This window comes from Microtus ochrogaster, chromosome 5 (assembly GCF_000317375.1).
Source record: "Microtus ochrogaster isolate Prairie Vole_2 chromosome 5, MicOch1.0, whole genome shotgun sequence".
NCBI lineage: Eukaryota > Metazoa > Chordata > Mammalia > Rodentia > Cricetidae > Microtus > Microtus ochrogaster.
This window is the reverse complement of record NC_022012.1, coordinates 30535139-30555423: the sequence shown is the minus strand read 5'-3', so window position 1 is coordinate 30555423 and position 20285 is coordinate 30535139. Positions and strand designations below refer to the sequence as shown.

The following is a 20285-nucleotide window of genomic DNA, read 5'->3' as shown; positions in this document are numbered from 1 at the left end:
GACCACCGTCTTCACTGTGTATCCTCTCTCTGTGGCGGGAAGTCTAATGCAAGGGCCAGATCAGGGTGACGGGGACCACCGTCTTCACTGCGTATGTCCTCTTTCTGCGCGGGAAGTCTAGTGCGATATTTACCTCACCCTTCGTCCATGTAGCACCTCTTTAAAGACCACCAATCCTAAATGCATACTGATGAGAAAACAGGAGCTTAGGCAATTTAAGGGATTTGTCTGAGGTCAAAGGTTAACAAAGGGACAAGCAATTGTCTCCTGGCTTCGAGGCACTATGCGCTCTACCAAGCCCCCTCAGCAACCAGCTTGCATGTGTATCCCATAGTGGCAGGGATGTTTCCTTTTGACAAAATTGATACAGTATAGTAAAACATATTGTTTTTACAGTGTCTCATTTTTCCTCTGTCATTCATTAATCCCTTGATTCAACATTTATCTAATACTAGTGATGGAATCCAACTGCTATGAGCCCTCCTTGAGTTTTAGAGAGGGGTGGGGAGAAAACAACCAAATATACATATAGCTTATGGTCACGGTAAGGAACAGACAGGAAGAATAAAGCAAGGGGAGTGGGGAGAGGGCCCGAGGTTTTCTTTAAAGGTTGGCACCTGGGGATATACACATAGCAATTATATGCTGTGTTCACAAAACCCTTTTTCTTCTATAAAGCAGGGACATAGGTCCTATTAGGAACACCCAAGCTGTGATTCTGAATATTCATTCGTTTATTCATTGACTCTTTTTCTTGACAATTTTTTTTCAAACCTCAGTCATTTTTATTTAAATGTGGTCAGTTGAGTGCAGTTGGTGGTGACTAGGGCAATAGAGTCAGACGTGTGCTCTGTCCGAGAACAATGGGACGAGGGCTATCATGGTGTCAGGGCTAGGTGGATGGAGGAGAACCTCGGATATGTTGACACGTCACCATCTTAGGGGTCTATTTAACTAAGAGAACACAATAGAATTAAATTCGGTTATAATGCTTTTCAAATTTTTAGAGATATTGGACCATTTCTTTAAATGAAATTTAGTCAGAAAATTCAATATATTATATTAAAAGGAATTGGTATAGTTAGTGTAGAATTGTCGGCCTTGGGACACCTTCAGAACCCTGTGATCCACTGTGAAAACCACTCCTCTAAAGTCATTGCTATGGCCAAGAGCGGATGTCTGTCCACTGCCCATAAATGCTCATCTTCAAGTGGCCATAGAAGCCATACTTGGAGGGCCGTTCGTGCAGCCATCCAAACTCCTGGAAGGTCACCTCTTGGCTTGTATTAAAAGGAATAAATAAAACTGCTCAAATGAAAAAATATTCAGCTTCTTTTTCCTGCTTTTTAACGTTATCTTATCAAACTCATTGCTATTCAGAAGACCCATAGACAGGAGCTGGAGAGGTGGCTCAGTGGTTAATAGCACTTGACACTCTGGCGACAGACTTGAGTTCAGTTCCCAGTACCCACATGGTGCCTCACGACCATCTTTAACTCCAGTTTCAGGAGACCCACTGCCATGGTCTGAACTTCAAGAGCTCCAGACATGCATGTGGTACATAAACATACATGAACTCATACACAAAACCACTCAAACACAAAAGACTCATCAACATAATTTAAATAGTTTATTGCATTGTAGTTTGGGGGTTTTTTATTTGTTTTCACCTCTGGGCAACAATAACAACACTTACAGTAAGAACTAGTTCTCAGGTCAAGACCCAGAAGCTACACCTGTAATCCCAGTGTTTGGGAAGTGGAAACAGGTAGCTTACACATTCAAGATGAGCTCAGCAGCAGATCAAGTTTTAAAGCAACCTGGGCTCCAAGAGACCCTGTCTCAGTGAAAGAAATAAATGTATCTGCTTTCAAAGTGTGTTGGGCATCCATTCCCTGGCTACTAAGTTGTTTTCTGGATCATATTCATTTAAACAAATGAGAAGACTGTGTTACTGCCCGCTGCAGCAAATGCATTGCATAGGTGCAGCTCTCTTGCCCACATCCTCCCTCCCAGGCACAGCACAGCCCAAGGAAGACCTCTCATTCCCTCTAATCTGCCTTCCTCTTTCTTCTCTCTGCAGATGACAGCCACTACCCAGCCACCTTCCAAGGCCCAGCCTGTCCACATCTCAGCACCCTCAGCTACCGCCAGCACGCCTGTGCCCAGTGCCCCCATCGATCCCCAGGCCCAGCTGGAGGCTGACAAGCGAGCTGTGTACAGGTAGGGGACTCTCCAGCCGGTCTCGGCTGAGAGATGCGGGTCAGAAGGTACAGAGGGTAGGCTCATCCACAGTGATGGCCAGCAGCGGCTTGCCTGAGCATCACTCAATTCAGAATCCACTTACCCCGCCCCCAGCTCGCCACTGTGGGTTTGCTTTGCTTGCAGGAAGTATCTGTGGGCGATAGGAAAAGCTGGACAGTGTCAGCCACGAGGATGCCCTTGCCATCTCACGTGGGAAGATAGCCCCTAATGAAATCAGAAGCCCTCCGTTCAGCTAAGCAAACCCTCTCTTCGCCATGTTTCTCATTGCCTTCACTCCAACAAGCTCACTAGGCATCTGATTGCACCGTCTACAACTTGGTAGCAAGCAAACTGTGTGTATGCAAATAGAGAGAGCTTATTAAAACACACAGTCCCTCGGCTACAAGTCCAGACAGGTTGAATCAGTTGGTCAGTCAACAAGAAGAGGGATCTGAGTTGTCTTTGTCAGCATTGAACTTGATGCAGCTAGCTGTTCCTCGGACTGACTCAGATCCGTGCTGCCTTGCAATAGACGTCGTATGTGACTGTGTGGGTCCTGGCCCTTCCCCAGAGTGAGAGCTTGCTGAGAGCAGGTAGCTTGTTCCTCTCATTCTGCTTGCACCATGTACCCAGGGCAGCATCCTGAATGAGAAGATAGTGAAGCTCAGGGAAATACCCACTTGCCTTCATGAACTCTAGTTCTAGTGTGTGTGGTTGGAGAAGAAGGTTTAGTTATCTAAAAACAGACCTGAATGAGATGTTCATTGTCATTTGTTCATGAGGTTCCCACGGTACAAAGGGAAGATGCCCAAGACTGCACTTGGTGTTGAGGCTGGGCTCTGGCTTGCACTCACCTCTGCAAGTTCACATGTTCCCATGCACCAGCAAGTGCAACTTACCCTGGCAGGATAATGCGAGTAACCCGGGGAATGATGCACCCCAGACAGGCAAACAGGAAGACAAGTGAATAGGAAGAGTGATTCCTTTCTTTCCCTACACCCCAAAGACAAGGCCTTTATGATAATGGTAGCAATTAGTAATGTTATTATCATTATAGCAGCATTATTTTTAGTTGCTCAGATAAGCTGATTGCCTCTAATGCCAACACCTAAGTCTTGCAGAAAAAGAAAACAGTACCTGGTCCCTGCCTGTGCAATGCACAAGCCAGGCCCACTGCCTGTGGATTCAGAGCTCTGCCCAGAGAATTCTGGAATCTGTTCATAGTAACTGGTGTTGGTAGCTCTCGGGGAGGACAAAGGGGCCTCCCTTGGTGTCCTCTCTCCCTCCCTCATACTCTCCTACTGAATCATTGCTATTAATATTGCAGGCACTATGCTGGACTCCTGGGAAAGAGGGTGAGGTAGGAAGGTAAACACAAGTGCTTGTCACCCCAGGACCCAATAGATATGCAAATAAGAAGGCACCGCTGTGTACTCGGAGCAACTGGGCAGATTTCCTTTGGGAGGCAGTGTTTGTGGCTGGTCTTATTGGCAGAGCAAGAGACTCCACCAGCTGGAGAAAAGCGTAGGCTAGCCCTTTCAGGCTAAACAAAACTTGCAGTTACAGGGTCAGGATCAGCCCACGGCAAGAGCAGCTGCAGGTGGAAAGAGGGATTTCACAGATGCCTGTCCGTGAGCCTGGGTAACTCTTGTGTGCCTTCGTGAGCATGAGCAGCTTGAGAAAGAAGAGGAAGTAAATGACCTCTGAAAGCCACCCAGCGGCCCGATGGCTCAGGCTTACACTCGTAGTCCGATTGCTACTCCAGATGTGGTCTGTGGGCCAGCAGCAGCGTATTAAATAAGTGAGAACTGATTAGAAAGGCCGTGTCTCAGGGTTCCCCCAAACCTCCGGATTCAACATGGTCTTGAGGGATTCGTATGCTCATGAGAGACTCATCCTGTGCCTTTTCACAGAACCATACGGAGGGGGTGTGTAGTAAGCATGGATCATAGAGGGTGTCTCTGATTAAGAGGATCTTTGCAGGCTGGAGAGATGGCTCAGGGGCCAGAGACCCTAGTTGCTTTTCCAGAAGACTCATTGATTCTCAGTACCCACATGGCAGCTCACAAAATCTGTAACTCCAGTTCCATTAGGTCCAATGCCTTCTTCTGGCTTTGTGGTTCAGGCAAAGCATTATTATACTTAAAATAATAATTTTTTAAAAAATAGGTGCTCTTTGGGAGAAACCATCAGAGAGGCTAAGGTGGGGTGCTAAGAAGACAGTGCACACATAAACATAAAGCCCCCCACCCCCACCCCACTGGTCTCCTGCTTGGTCTCATTGTTGCCCCTAGGCCACAAACACAATTACCATTGTGCATCCAATCATGCTATCTGCTAGGCATAAAAAGTTTCTGGAAGCTCAGGCTTGTGCTCCTACCGCTCACTGAGCTTCAGGTCCATGAGAGACTCAAGCAGCATATTTAATAAGAGTTAATGAGGCAACCAAGTAAGCACCTGGCACTGTGGTCGGCTTAAAGCAAAACTGTGCTTCACAAGGCCATCACATCCACAGGCTCCAAGTCCTTCCCAAGGTTCCAGGCTCACGCTGCACCCAAGCCAAACTGCAGGAGAGGTGAGCCACTGCTCCCTAAGACCTGTCCACCGTGTCCCTTGAAGTAGGCGCAGAACTTCCTTCAGTTAGCACTTTTTCCTGCTCACCCCTTTTCTTCCCTGGGGCTAACCCAACAAAAGCCCTGAGCATTTGCCCAAGGTAGGCTGTGGCCTTCTGGCCCAGGAGAGGCACTCCTAGGCAAACATGGCTGGATAGGTTGGAGCTAACACCTATTCTATTGCCCAGCTCCCCAGCTCTCCAGCCCTATTGCTCGAGGCCCAGAGCCTCAGAGTGGCTCCTGCATTCACACCTCACCTACCAGTACCAGTAACCCTCTCAGCAGCCATTGCTTGGATGCCCAGGCTCCTGTAGGGTCGGTAATTTTAATTAGATTTGTCTGCCCAGGGCAGTTTGGTTGTTCCAAACACATCAAGGAGTCCACATCTTATATCAATAAATATAATAAGACCCTTCCCATTCAGATTAGTGCTACTTTTTTGGAAGTCTTCCCTGTGGCCCCTTCTAGGACTATAGATGGAGGAAGATGGAGGAGGCTGCCCACCCCCACCGATACAGCCCCTGCTGACAGGCAGAGGGGCAGTGTGACAAAGGGAAGGGAGCCTGCCAGTGCCCCCAAGGTTTTATTTGTGTATAAGGATGTGTTAATGAAATGTATTGGTTCCCTTCTGATCTGGAGGCTGGGGGAGGGGTCGAGCAGAACTTGTCTTTAATTGGATCATACCAGAGCATCATCTGGGCTAATCAGCAAGGCAACCAGGAGCTCCGGCTCAGATTAATGATTTCAGTCTAATCCAAGCAGATCCCATGATTGGATACACATCCCGGGTAATTGTGTTTGTGGCCCAGGAGCAATGATGAGAGGGAATAAGAAGAGGGGAGGCGTGTGGAGTAGGAGGCTTTAGGTTTGGATGGTCCTCGGTTTTCTCAGCCCCCACCGCAACGCTGATGTTTCCTTCTTCCAGAGAAGTTCAAATGTAACTTGGACTGCAGCACCCCACCTGCCGCGCGGCTGAACAGTGGTCAGGTGTCGGGTGCAGCTTGAGACGGAGGGATTAGGAGGCAGAGCAGAGACGGGGCCGAGAGGGTGAGGTTAATCCAGCTTTCACTCCCCCTCCTCCCCTCCAGTCTCCTTCGCTCCCCTTTGAAGTGTGTGGGTTCCCATGGAAACCGCGATGTCCTGGGGAGCAGAAGAGTGGCAGGGAGCTAGGCTGGCCAGGTGCGAGGGTGGGGGAGGAGGGCGACTTTGTCGAGCATGCTCAGCTAAAGTCTGGGCAGCCTCTCCTTTGGTGGGAGACCCTCAGAGCTGTGACCCACGGGCAGCGCTGAAGTTACCTGTGATAAAGACGTGTGGGCCGGGGGCCCGGATAGGAGGAAAAGAGTAAAACGGTTGTGCTTCGCGTCCCCGTGGAAAAACACTAGAGGGTTAGCTGCAGGATCAGCCAGAGAGGGTGACTCCTCTTCTCTGCCCCGTCTTCCTTTGTGCCGTTACAATTAAATTAATTGGATTAACGTCTGGGATTAACATTCCCGTGCCCTCCACTCGCTAGACTGTTAACTCCATGAGGACAGGGTTGGGTCCCTGTCAATCTTGCTCATTGCTCTGTCCCCAACACTTCACACAAACTAACCTTAGCAATTTAGGCAAAGAGGGTGTTATAATACTTGTTGAGGGCACTAATTAAAAAGGTTAGACAGTGCCCCATAAATACACCACATCTTAGGTTGATGTGCTGGCAAGTGGCTGGGGCGGGGAGAGTCTAGTAGCATTTGCCAATTTCTGTGGTGTAAATGCTCCTTCCATGACCCACTCAAAAGGGCTACTGAAGGGTTGAAAGAGATACACAGGACTCAGTCTTGCCAGGGTGAAGTACAATCCCCACACGAGGAGCCAGATCACAGATGCACAGTCCCTATTTACAAATGGGGGATGGGAAATAATCCTCCATGCAGATTCTGTGGAGTAGCCTTCAAAGGCCTTGATCCTATCTTGGTTCTGTCCTCTTGGGTCTAACATGGAAATCTTAGTTTGCAGTGTTCTGTCTTTAATGACTTAATGCTTCAAAAAGTGCTGAGGGTGGAGTAAGCGGCCACCGTCTAAGGGCATAAGTACCATGGTGCTCCAACTGAACCCCGAGGCAGAGAGTTTTTCTCCTTTGGGGACTCTACACAATGCTTTTCGGTGCACTTGAGCCAGCCACCTCTCAGCATCCACCCTTGCCCAAGAGCCTTTGTGGGCTTCCCAGGGAGCAAACTCCAGAAGCCCTGCCTTCAACCATTCTCTTCGTCTCCTCTTTCTTTTCTCCTGTCTTAGAATCTTGGCTTTTGTATACAACGTACATGACTCTTCAGATCAGTTCCGGATCCCATGAGCCAATTAGCTGGGAGCTTCCACCCAGGTGTGCCCTACCACGCTGAGATCTCGTGCCAAGTCCAGCTGTCACTCAATAGAGCAAGGTGCATTCCTAAAGCGCTATGTATATTACGCTCTCGTTCCTCTTGCAGCCAGACTGGGTTCCTCTCAAATCTGCACCTGTCAGAGAAGGGAGGAAACAGGACAGCCGAGCAGCGTTCAGATCACTCCCATGAGACCATCCTAAAGGTCACCGAATCCCAAGCCTTGATCCTGACAGTCCTTTTAGCTAGAGGTGCAAATTCAGCCTAGCAACCCATGCTAGGCAGGGGAAATAGAAAAATGTTCTAGAAATAGATGTGGCGATAACTAACTTTGTCACCTTGGGTGAGTTAATCTCTCCGAGCCTCCATCTTCTCAACCGGAGAAAATAAAACACTAATAGCTAGGGTAAAGTTACGTAGCATTAGGTGACGCCCAGTGCAGAGGGCTGTGTGTATTCGGTGGCCTGGAGGGTCTTAAGTACCGGCCCAGCTCTGTGGCTTCGGCCTACTCAGTCTGAAACATTCGGTGATATAGGACAACAGCCTTGGCACCTGCCTGCTTCACACTCTGGCTCCACAACTGGGCACTAAGTCGTTCTATGTCCCGGCTTCCTCATCTGTAAATGGGAGCAAAAGTAATACTATCTTTTCGTCAGATTAGATTGGCACAGGCCAAGGCTTAGTAAAGAACCTGGGTAGGGGCAGGTGCTGAGGAGAGGCTCAAGAATAAGGTGCTCGCCGCTCAAGAATGGAGACCAGAGTTTGGATCAAAAAGAAAGACAGAGAGAGAGAGAGAGAGAGAGAGAGACAGAGACAGAGACAGAGACAGAAAGACAGAGACAGAGACAGACAGAGACAGACAGAGACAGAGACAGACAGAGGAAAGAGGGCAGTGCTTGTTTGTAACTGAGTGATGGGGTTGCTTGGGTAGGTGGATCCTGGGCACTCACTGGCCAGCCTGTTTAGGGTTCAGGGTCAGTAAGAGACCCTGACTCAAAAACTAAGGTGGGGAGGAACAAAAGAGATCTGCCATCTCCCTCTGGCTGCCAGGGGCAGGTCTACTCCCCCACACTAGAGCACAAGCACACCCCACATGCACATCTGGCAGGAGGTAAGCGGTCTCTCTAGGTGTCAGCTCTGGAAAACTGAAGCAAGCAGGGTCAGTAGGACAAGGAAGTCAAGGGCAGGGGCTACAGAGATGAGAGGGGGCTCCTGCTCACAACGCTATTCAATTAAGCATTTATTTAGTGTGCTGTGGGATGTAAAACATCGTATTGAGTCCTGAAGGCATTACAAAGGAGGAATGAACGGGGAGGGAGGAGAGTAGAGGCAGAAAGTAGCTGAAGGGTGAATCCTGCACCATAGCAAGGGCTCTAAAATGCATCCGAGTGTCTAACTTAGGCATGGGCCCTGTGAGGGAGAGTCACACTGGTTTTTCCGAGGGAGGCGAATCCTGAGAGAACTGTCCTTCCAGGGACTGGGCTGGGAGATGCTAGGAAGCCAGTGTCCCCTCAGTCAGGCTGGACAAGGGGGCAGGGGTCCTGTTGTGACTACCCCCTTCAGCAACTTCCTGGCCAGGGCCCTGGGAACTGCCACTTCCTAACGATGCGTCGCTGAGGGAATTTGTCCACCCTGTGACCAAAGAGTGTTTTGGCTACTACTAAGTGACCCCAGGGGTTAACTCTCTGTCCTCACTGGCACTCTGCTTGGTCATGCATGGAATGTGTTAGATAAGGTATAGCCCCAGAATGGCGTGAGAGAAACAGAGCCATTCCAAGGATGAAGTCGGGACCAGCTCTAGGCCAAGGCCTCTGAAGTACTAGGTACAAGGGACAGATGTTCCAGGCTGTGTCCTTGGCTAGGCTTTATGGGCTAGAAACTTGAGGGACTGTTCCCTGCTCTCTGAAGCAGCTGGGTTTACTGGCATGGGAAAGAAAATCTCAGCTAGTGGCTGTCATCGGGGGCTCCAGACTTCTGAAGCCATTATTTAGGAAGTGACACCAGGCTCTAGTTTCTCTGGTTGCAAGGAAAGCTCATTCTGTTCCCTCTCCACTGGCTTCTGAAGGCTCTCGGCCCAAACTTGGCTTCTGCACAGGTTCCTGGCAGGCCAGCAGGCTGTAACTGCCTCATTCTGGAGCAGTATGCCCAGAGATGGTAAGTCCTGGGCCTCCACCACTCACAGTCTTCATCTAGATAGAACTGAACTGTCTGCAGGCTGTGCCCATACCCCCACCAAGATGTAACTTACCCAGGAATCCAGAAGCCCGAAGAATTATTCTCACAAGGTCAAACAGTGTTAGATACACAGAGACCCCAGTGATCAGTGACTACAGCCTCTTTACAAAAGGGAACAGAGCCAGTACTGGGTCTCCCTAGTAGTGCAAATGAAGTGGGGTAGAGGAAGAGCATACTGGGGCTTTAGGGTGTCTTTCTCCAGTGGCTCCTTACCACGGTTCAACTGACCTAAACCCCCCTCCTTTAACCAATGGCCCTTTGCATTTGCTACACACTGATCCATTTCATGGTTATGTGAAAAGAACACAGAGCCAAGCTTGTCTCTTCCAAGTCTATTATTGGGTGAAATTACTGAACCTCTTCTGAAAGGCCATTCTACTCCATAGAGTAGACATCCAACGAGAAAAAACGGGGCTCTGTAAATGCTGAAGTGTGTCCCCACACGGAGAAGTGTTGTTAGCAGAGGATGTACTTCTGGAAACCTAGCTGAGAAAGCAGAGATTTCTTGTCCCGATGCTTAAGGATACACAGGACAGCTTGGTTTCTGAACCCAAGATACATAACATTCAAGGATGGTGGAATAAAGAAAGGAAAGAAGTGATCGAAAATTAGCATCTGGGGGTTGGAGAGATGGCTCAGTGGTTAAGAGCACTGACTGCTCTTCCAGAGGTCCTGAGTTCAAGTCCTAGCAAACACAAGGTGACTGTAATGAGATCTGGTGCTCTCTTCTGGCTTGCAGGCATACAGGCAAAACACTGTATAGATAATAAATAAATCTTAAAGAAAAAAAAGAAAGAAAATTAGCATCTGAGGCCCAGTGAGGTGACTCTGTGGTTAAAGGTGCTTGCTGCCAAACCTGACAACTTGAGTTCAGTCCTCAGATGCCCACGTGGTGGAAGGACGGAACCAACCCCTGCCAAGCTGTCCTTTGACTGTCCATGAGCACCTGCCCACATATAAATATATATAAACCACATACAAATAAATGAAATAGAAGTAAAAATAAAAGTAAAAAACTACCACGTGGGAGAAATGGAAGAGTTTAGCACTTGGGATTTGAATACCCAGATTTAAGTTTCAAATCACTTACTAGATGAAATTACTCAACCACACAGCGTGTGAGTTTGCTAATCAGTAGCATGGGTGTATAAAGGGCACAGGGGTGGGTTCTTTTTAACTGGACTAGTGCCACCAAATATGTGTGAATGTGCGTTCAGTCCCTGCCAGTGGCCAAGGTAGAGGGGACAGAGCTCCCTTCTCCACCTCTAACCCTGTCCTCTCCTGCAGTGTAACCTGTTTGTGAGCTGCCTGGTTTTCTGGTGACCGGGATAGACCCTCTGACTGCCACTCATTAGCTGCCTAATTTCAGGGAAAGCCGATTCTTCTCCGTGCCTGTTACCTCTGCTCTTCATGAAAGGGCTGGGCAGAAAGCCTATGTAAGGTTTTGTTTTTAGATTTTTGCTCTTGTAGACTAGACTTAACATCCACATTGTTGAGATTTCATATTGATTTTGGTTTTGATGTGCCAGCCCCCCCCCGTGTGTGTGTGTGTGTGTGTGTGTGTGTGTGTGTGTGTGTGTATAAGAACATGCGTGCGTGCGCACGCGTGCAGGAATTTGGCCTGCCTGGGTCCCACACTCACCGTCCACCCACCTGGGGGAAGAGAGCTGGGCTGCAGCCCAGGAACCCTAACAGATGCAGCTCCGATTTAGTAACAAGAAGCAGTCCTCTCCAAGGCAACGCAGGCGAACATACCGCCCACTGGGCAGGACTAAAAATAATCCTGCATGCTTTCAACGTCACACCTGAAGTAAAAATACATCCAACCAGGGGCTTCTGGCTTGTTCTCCCCACCCTGCTCTGTTCTCTCCATCTGGTGCTTTTGAAGTTGTGGGTGGAGAGTAGAGGCTGAACATGCACCTTTTTTCACACCCCACCCCAAGACCTTCCACCCCTCCCCACCCACATACCCCAGCAGAAGCAGGTCCTGTGGCAGCAGCCATGTCCACAAGCTGTCAGATGGCTAAATCTGACTCAGGCTTACCCGGTAACAACAGACTCTAAGCCAGAAAGAACGCCAAGCTCCTGTCTCAGAAATCTCATCTCTGTAGTTACTGCTTGTCTCATTTGAGTCTTCCCATTCATCGGTGGTCAGAGCCCTATTGATCCCCTGCTAGCTCCACTCTCTGTCTCTACACTCATTGGGAATTTAGGAAGTTATCAGGTCACAGACAGCAGTCGCTCACCTCGTGGGAAGGAAAATGGTTCCGTGTGCAGCAACTGTGGTTAGTAGAAGTCAACGTCATAGGGAAATAAGGAATTCTTACTAGTAGTACTTTTTTGACTAAAGGAAAATAAAGTTTTGGCCGGACCTAGTGGCTCATGACTTTAAGCTGAGATGAGAAGACTGTTGGAGTTCGAGGCCAGCCTGAGCTCCATCACAAGTGCAAAATCAGCCTGGGGCTCATACAAAACCCTGTCTCAATGACTCCAAAGCAACATAGAGAGCAGGAGATAGCACTGCCAAGAAGCTATTGTGACTGCTATCAGAGAGACATCAGAAAACAGTGTCCCTGACAGATGACATGCTGATAAGAACACATCGGAAAATTAGAACTAGCTCCTAGCCGTTAAAAGCACGATGTTGGGCTGGGGAGACACTTCAGCGGGATAAAGAGCTTGAGTTTGGCTATTCAACTTTCCATGGGAAAGCTGGGAGTAGCAATGCATGACTGTAACACCAGCACTGCGCTGGGATGGCGTGACAGGCTGGTCTCTGGGGGCTTGCTGGCCAGCCAGCCCCGCTCGATGATGAGCAGTAAGCTCAGCTCAACACATTGTGTCTCAAAGACCAGTGAAGATGGACAGAGGAAATTGATCTCTGTCCTCCATGTGTTCATTCAAAAGAGAAAGAAGCGAAGGAAGGAAAGGAGAGAGGGAGGAAGGAAGTTGGTTTTGCATTCTGAAAATGGCACGCCATCTCTCCCCCCTCTCTTTCTGAGTCTCTATTGAAATTAGCACATGGGCTCATTATCCAGGCAAATGAGTCATCAGACGAGGAAAAATAAATGGATGGAAGTGGATGGTATCGTTGTTGCTTTGCACAAGGGAGTCCACACACCTCCAGAGGGGCTAAATGAGTATTAACCGCTAGCTTACTCAGGGCCAAAGACTATCAGTCTTCATTTAATTATGCATGGAAGGGATTATCCCTGTTAAATAAAAGGGGAAACTGAGGCTCAGACACATTCTGTAACGTGCCCAAATGTCATGTTCCTGTCTGTCTCCAAAGTCTGTATTTGTTCCAAACTCCCCTGTTTCGCACTCTGAACCATGAGTGAAGTCATGAGAGAAACCCGAGAGTTTCCTGCAGTGACGATGAAAGAAGTGGACAGCCTGGTTGTTAGAGTGACTCATAGTGTCTTCACAGAAGAGAGGGTGTGTGGAGTTGGGTTCTGCCAACCAGTAGAAGGAATGCAGGGGTGGGAAGCACCGTGCAGAGTCAGAGCCTGGAGCAGTGCCTTCTGAAATATTGTCTCTGTGACCCCTGTGTTCTCTGGCCTGGGATACTAGCAATAAAGCATCACAATGCCAGCCCCTGGGTCGAGTTTCTGGGAAGGAAGGAAGGCCTTTGGCAGCCATGCGTGGCGATATGGGTAAGCGGTAGCTCTTGCCAGCCCCACCCTTAGTGTCCCACACCAGCTGGCCCTCTGGCCAACAGATTAGTGTCTTCTGGAGCAGGCTGACTCTGTCTGTGACTTTGGTCCTTCTAGATTGTTTCCACCCAGAAATATCTATTACGTATTATCCTTTCCACCCTCTGGTCACCATCCTGTTCTATCTGGGAAGGGCTGTGCCTAACTCTTCCCTTTGGAAGGAACCTGGGGCTCTAGGAGGATTGGGCAGTAAGCCTGGGCTCCCTCTGCCCATACCTCAGCAGGATGAATGTGGTTGGAAGGGATGGGGGTGGTACTGAGGGAGTCTGGAGGCTTCCAGGGTGGCCACGGGGGCCAGGAGGAGGTGAACAGCCCAATCAGGTGGCCACATTCTTGGCTGGACCCATAATTGAGGTCTGTAGCCTGGCCAAGGTCACATGAAAAAGAAGGGACAGGGGCTTGACAGGATTTATCTTCCAGAGAGAGCAAGGACGGTGCCTGGGAGCATCCCTGAGCTCCTCCAATCTGCACTGGCTTTTTCTGACTGTGTGTCTATTCTGACACTCTTGTTCTTCGTTTTTGACTCCCAGCCTCTCCCAAGCTGTTTGCATCGTTCCCCCACCCTGTCTCCCTGTTTCTATTCTTCACTAAGTAGGAAAAAAATGGTTTAAATTCAAAACAAAAGAAGCAGCACTGTCAAATTGCCTAAGGAGGAAGAAAGGGAAACGGGAAAGGACCCAGCTATCTTTTCTTGAGTCCTTTTCATAAAGAGACACGTGCTGCAGCCACAGAGGGGAACTCAGTCAGATTAGAGTGCCAGGAAAGTTGTGGTCTCCGTCCCGGGTCTTCACAAACTTTCAGGAAACTTTTCAGCCCCAATCTTTGCGAAGAACCTGCCTCAAAGTGGGAGGGGGGGGGCGTGAAAAGAATTTTGTGGATTCTCACCAGCTCTCGGAAGCCTTAGCGAGGTAGGGTAAGCAACTTCTGACCCTGAAAAAAAGCCTCTTGGTCTTGGCAGAGGGACTATCGTGATCCCAGGGGTCTCAGGCTTTCCTCGCTGAGAGGAGGGTGGGAACTTCTGCCAAAGGCTTCAGCCAGTACACGGTCCCTGTCTGATCTATCTGTTTTCCCTGGGGAGAGCAGTCCCACCCACCTAACCCCCCACTGGGCGCTCTTGACCAGCGTAGTTGGGTGATGTAGAAAACAGGAAGGCAGACGTGTCAGAAGTAATTAAACCAAACGATGACTTAAACCCCTGTAGAAATCAACACATCCGGTTTAATCACCTTCTTAAGCTCGCACAAGGCTGCAATCCTATGGAGAGAGCTTCTTTATTTCTTTGGATCGTTAACAGGAACTGCATACCTTGGGCTTGATTTGAGTTCGGATGCTCCTGGGGAGAGGTGATGAGGGTGGGGGTGGGGCCGGGGGCACGGAACAGAGAAAAGAAATAATAAAATGTTATTTGAGATCATCCCTTCTTCCCCTCTCCCAGGGACCAGCCTTGTCTCTCCCACCCTCCTGCCTCTGTCCATGCTCCCAGCACCCAGGCGGAGGCACAGTGCTGAATGTGCTAAATTAGGCCATTAGAGAAATTCATTTCTCTTTATTAGTCTGTGTCAAATCCTTTTTATTAGTGGCTGGAAACGACCTCTCTTCTGCAGTAAAATGTCATGCCGGTTCACTCCTTTTATTTGTTCTGCACTGACGAGGCTCAAACTCTCACTGAATTAGTGCAGTGAGATTTATTTCCTCCAAATTTTGAACGGCTTAAGAGAGATTGGGGTGGAAGGGGGCGGTCAGGAGGGAGGTGGCCTGTGGGGAGCCGACTTGGGAAGGGGTGGGGAGGGAGAAGGTGAGATCCTGTGGAGGTCAAATGTCCTCTGCTCTTTGGAAATAAAGTCTAATGACCATCTCTCATATCTTGTTCGTCTTCCGGGCCCTGGGGACTAAGTCCCCACCCTCGTGTTTCAAGCTTCTAAAGGGTTTGGTCCAGGGGCACATAGACCTGGACAGCAGAAGGGAGGGCTCCTTAAAACCTGTGTTTTTGAGCTGGGTGTGCAGCTCAGTAGTAAATCACTCGTCTGCTATGCATGAGACTCTAAGTTTGATTGCCAGCACCAAAAAGCAAACATCCTAGCTGGACAAACTGACATGCTAGAAGCCAAGGTCATATATATACATTAGGAAATTCTTCCCCTTATTCCATCCCCAGGGCCGTTTTCATCCCTGGTTGCTTAGATGTCAGTTGTCCTCTAAGCCTGAAGCAGAAGCTGCTGGGGAGGACCCCTCAATGGGGCCCAACAGGGGCTGTGACTTCACTTACCTGAGGATCAGGAAGAATAGCTTAGGAAATACAGTACAAAGCTTAGGCAGACACATGATGGACAAATGCAGAAGGGACAGTGGGCTCACCTGTAACTTCCCTGGGGACAGCCTTAGGGAAGCCCAAAGCCACAACTGCAGTCCTAATACCCATCAGGGCCACTGGTGGCTTGGACTGGTCCTGGAGGTAATGTTTTCTAACCATCCCCATGCAAGTAGGAGACTAGTTCACTGAGTGGTCTAGGAGAGCACATGGGATCCAAGGGTAACCCCGTTAGCCTGGCATGGCTCCTGAGGATGGGCTCCTGTGTTAGTGGGATGAGACAGTCACAGGAGCCTGGTGGGATAAGAGAAGGGAGGTTTGGGGTGCTGACAGTGCTGCTCAGCTCCCCAGCTCTGGTCAAGAGCAGGAGGCCAGGACAATCCCATGGACCTTAACCAACATAAAAAGAAAAATACCCCCAAAATGTGGCCCAGCAAGATGACTCAATGAGTTAAGGCATTTACTGACAAGCCTGGCGACCTGAGTTCAAGCCCCAGGGTTCCACAAAGTAGATGGAGGGGGTCAGCTCCTGCGAGTTGTCCTCTGACCTCAAACGAAAGAACGAGCAAGCAAATGAACGAACGAACAAACAAATAAATGAAATGAAAGAAGGAAAGAAAATACTATCAAACGAAACAAAAAGTCCCACGTGTGTCTCCCACAACCATTCTAGGGAGTCTGACACGTGCAAGTGTCACACAGCTACTCTGCAAAAGAGGGGGATATGGTTCCTCATTATGTTGGACGCCACTGCCTTCTGCCCCATCCCCACCCCTGCAAGCCTGGCTCTGTGGCCCTGTGGCTCTGGCCTGGGCCTACTAAGCATCTCATAGCCTGACACCTGAGCCGCGTTAGCTCTCCTCTCTGCCCCAATCACACTATCACACCTGACCGCATCACCCACCTCAGAGTTCCTTGCCTTCCTTCTCCCTGCTGAAAACACCTCTCCCTCAGCTCTCCGCATGGTTGCCCCTCATCATTCCAGGCTTAACTTAAATGTCACTTCCTCAGAGAGGCCCTCCCTGACCATTCTAAAGAAAGCTGCTTGCTCTACTCTGCAGAGGCAAGAGTAGGAGCAGAGGAAACCTGTGCTCGTAGCTGGGGCACTGAATCCCAGCAGGCCCCACCCTCCCACCCCACATGCCACTTATGCTGTGTACGCAGAAAACACAACTCTGCACGTGCATTACGTACAGGTAAGGCATATACTACCCTTGTGACATACAAAGTCAGGCCCCCAGCTGCATGTACACAACCCTATGTGCATATGTACTACATGAACGCAAAATCACATGCACACACAGTGAAACACGCATGCTGACATAGGACAAACACTTGCTCTACAGAGAGCCTGCACTCAACTCCCAGTCCACACACGTGCATACACACACACACACACACACACACACGCACACACGCACGCACACACTCTCTCCATTTGGCAGCTGCCCACCCTCCCTCCAGCCAGTGAGGAAGGAATATGCAGTGACCGCATGGCTGCTGTGGGTTGGGGCATGGGCTGCACCCCCACCACCTGGCACGATGCTTCGGATTATTAGTTCCTGGTAATTTAGTGCCCTTGTACAGAGTCGATTTGTGCCTTTCATTCCTAATTGATCTAGTGGCTGTTTAAATGGCAGCAGGCATCTGTTGAGAGTAGGAAGGTTCATAAGGCGCAATAATTCATAACACCGTCTGGAATTTGCCTTTCATGGCCCTCAGCTAAACCACTGCAGGGCTCTGCTTAAATTACAGCCACTGAGGCTTTCTTTGGTATTCCACTCAGGGCCAAGAGAATCTTGCATTAAACTGGGATCAGGTTAGATTAGACTATAATATGCTGCAGTATTGGAGGCTGCAAATGAAGACTTATACTGGAGTTTAACCCCTTCACCTCGTGTTCTCTTTGTCTTCAGCCGGGGAGCTAAAATTCACTCCATTGTTTTTCCCTGTCATCTCCTTGCTGGGTGCATTAGAGCTCCTGGCAATTCTGGGATGCCCGAGAGTGAACCTTAAATATTGGTCCTCTTTCTTGCGTACTCCAAGCCCAGTATACAGCCTGGGGGCCCAGTAGTTTATACACCAGCTTCTCTAAACACAGATCAGCTGGTCATCTGAAGTGGGAATAGATATCCCTTTATCCTCCCACCCCTCCTACACTTAAGTGGAGAGAGCGAGGCTGGGCAAGTATGATTTTATGAGGCTAAGCACTCCTGTCTGGGGTCCTGGGGTGGGACAGACATCAGGGCTTCCCTCAGCCCACTCAGTGATATTGAACATACTGTGCTGGCTAGAGGCTCGGTTCTGCTCCCAGTGTCTAGTCTCCTCAGGACTTATACTACGTTCCCCAATATGGTTGTCATTAGCCACATGTGACTATTTAAACTTGAATTAATTAAAATTCAATAAAATTAAAGATTCATCATCTTAGTCGCACTGGCCGTATTTCAAGTGCTCATTGGCCTCGAGTGGCTAGTGGTTCCTGTGTTAGATGGTGCAAACGGAAGACCATTTGCTTCACTGCAGAAAGTTCTGTAGGAAAGTGCTAGCCGGGCCTGTGGCAGAGGACCAGCGGGCAGATCCAGCACAGGTTCCTCTTCTTCCTCTCCCATGAAACAGTGCTGCATAGAAAAAAAAGAAGCAGATGTTGTGGTCTCAGGAGCCCGAGGAGAAAGATTCAAGATGTGCAGATGCTTTCTTAGAACAGGGGAATGGATTGGGGCTCTCTCCATGCCAGAGTCAACAGCCTAGGCACACATGGGAGTATGTGGTGCAGAAATAAGTGCGATGTGTGGTTATGTCTGCAAATAAGCATGCAAACATACAACATCTGTGTTCCACAAATGTCTGTGAGGACTCATATACTTCTGCCACACTCTGGATGTTCAGGAGTGAATGGATAGGTTTGATTCCTGATTACTGTCTAGGTAAGTAGGCAAATGAAACAAAAACTCAGAGGTTTGGGAGAGAGATATGGAGACAGTGGGTAGTCAAGGAAGCTTCTAGGAGGTGGTTATCTCTACACTAAGACCCACAGACCCATCTGATTAAACATTTATGCTCATATAAACGTACCTTAGAAACACACACGCACACACAACTTATTCATTGATTCCGTCTTGAGCGATTTATTAAGTGCCTTCTATGAGTATACATGGCAAGATTCTTAGATACAACAATCATTTACACAGAGACTGTCCTGGAGAAAAGCATAGAATGATACAAATAACCATTTAATTACAGCCATGCTAAGGATTTGGTGATGGAAGTGCAGGCAGATTTTACAAATGCAACTGGGATATTTGACGAAACTGAGTCTGCCAACAGACATGGGCATATGTGGATGAGTTTGGGGGCTCATATATTTCACCCAGTGTACACTTGCAAACACACAACCGTTTATACACATCTGTTACCCTCAGCTGGCTTCAGACTCTGTGTGTGTGTGTGTGTGTGTGTGTGTGTGTGTTTCTATAATGGGCATATGCAAGATGAAGTACTTAACCTAAATGGTGCTATGAATCTTTGCTTGCATGCCACTTAGTGCTAACATCCTCACCCAAGAACTCTCTAGATAGTTCCCACATTTCCTTCCTGCAATGGCACTGAGTCTGAAATGGACACCAATATCTTTGAAGAGTTATAACCTCTCCATGCAGTTTATCTGACCAAAGGGGAAAGGTAGGAGCCCTCGGAGGCCCCAGAAGTGGGTTCTCCATGCCAGGAAACAAAATATTGCCACCTTGGCAGACCTTGGGAACCGGGGACATTCTCAAGGAGTTGGACCCTGGGAAAAGGAGTGACGGAACACTGCTGGAAAGGGGGCCCCAGCAGCAGCCTGGTCTCTCTGTGCGCATGTGTGAGTTCTTAATGTCCCCACAGGCACCCTCTTTTCCCGCTTCTGACGCTGCTGTTTGAGAAATGTGAACAGGCCACCCAGGGCTCTGAGTGCATCACCTCCGCCAGCTTTGACGTGGACATCGAGAACTTTGTCCACCAGCAGGAGCAGGAACATAAACCCTTCTTCAGCGATGACCCGGAACTGGACAATCTGGTAAAGACCCTCTACCTTACATTCTGGCTGAAGTCTTCTGGTGCTCTGATCCCATCCCAAATCTCCTAAACGTGCTCCTTTCATTCACTAATCCAACAGAAAGTTGTGAGTGCCCATTGTGGAACCCACACTGTGCACACTGTTTCATGGTTGAGAATCAGTTCAGAGCATTTTTAACGAAGATTCTAGCAGCAAGCTCTGCTGCCTAAGCTTTCTCTGCCTCTACCTATGTGGTGCCAGCATCTGACCCCTGCTCCCTTACGGTTCAAACAAATGGAAAGTGGGGGACTGGCAGCTAGAACACCAAAGGTAGTTACACTGAGTCTGCATGGAGGACTGGCAGCCGTGGCAAAGGAGGCAGATGTATGAAGGAAGGTAAGCGGCGTGTTCGAGCTTGTCCACACAGGGAAAGACCTGGTCTTACTGGACACAGTAGATCATGCTCCCAAATAGTTTGCCACTCAGATAATCACGACATCCTGTAAAATACAAGTTCCTGGGCTGCACTAGGGAACTGTGATTCTGCTGATACAAAGGGATCCTGTGACTCTGCATTTTATATTTCCAAGGCAACTGCCATCATTAGTATCCATGGCTCCCGGGTTGGTTGGAATCTGAAGTTCTCATCTAGCCTGGGAGTTTTATGGAAGAGGTGGGCTGGAGAGTCAGTGTGCTGTCCATCATGGAGTGTGCTGGTCCCTCATAGAGTGTGCTGTCCATCATGGGGTGTGCTGAGAGCCAGTGTGCTGTCCATCATGG

The 20285-nt window shown here is 49.0% G+C and overlaps 1 protein-coding gene across 5 annotated transcripts in view; it reads left to right on the top strand.

Moving 5' to 3' along the window:
- Window positions 1-20285, top strand: part of Pknox2 (PBX/knotted 1 homeobox 2) — a 268228-nt gene that overhangs the window by 204203 nt on the left and 43740 nt on the right. For all 5 annotated transcript variants that reach the window (XM_026779163.1, XM_026779165.1, XM_013346330.2 and 2 more), the window contains 2 exons: window positions 2084-2223; window positions 19355-19526. In XM_026779163.1, the coding sequence (XP_026634964.1) occupies window positions 2084-2223; window positions 19355-19526 (312 nt within the window). The remainder of the gene's footprint in view (window positions 1-2083; window positions 2224-19354; window positions 19527-20285) is intronic.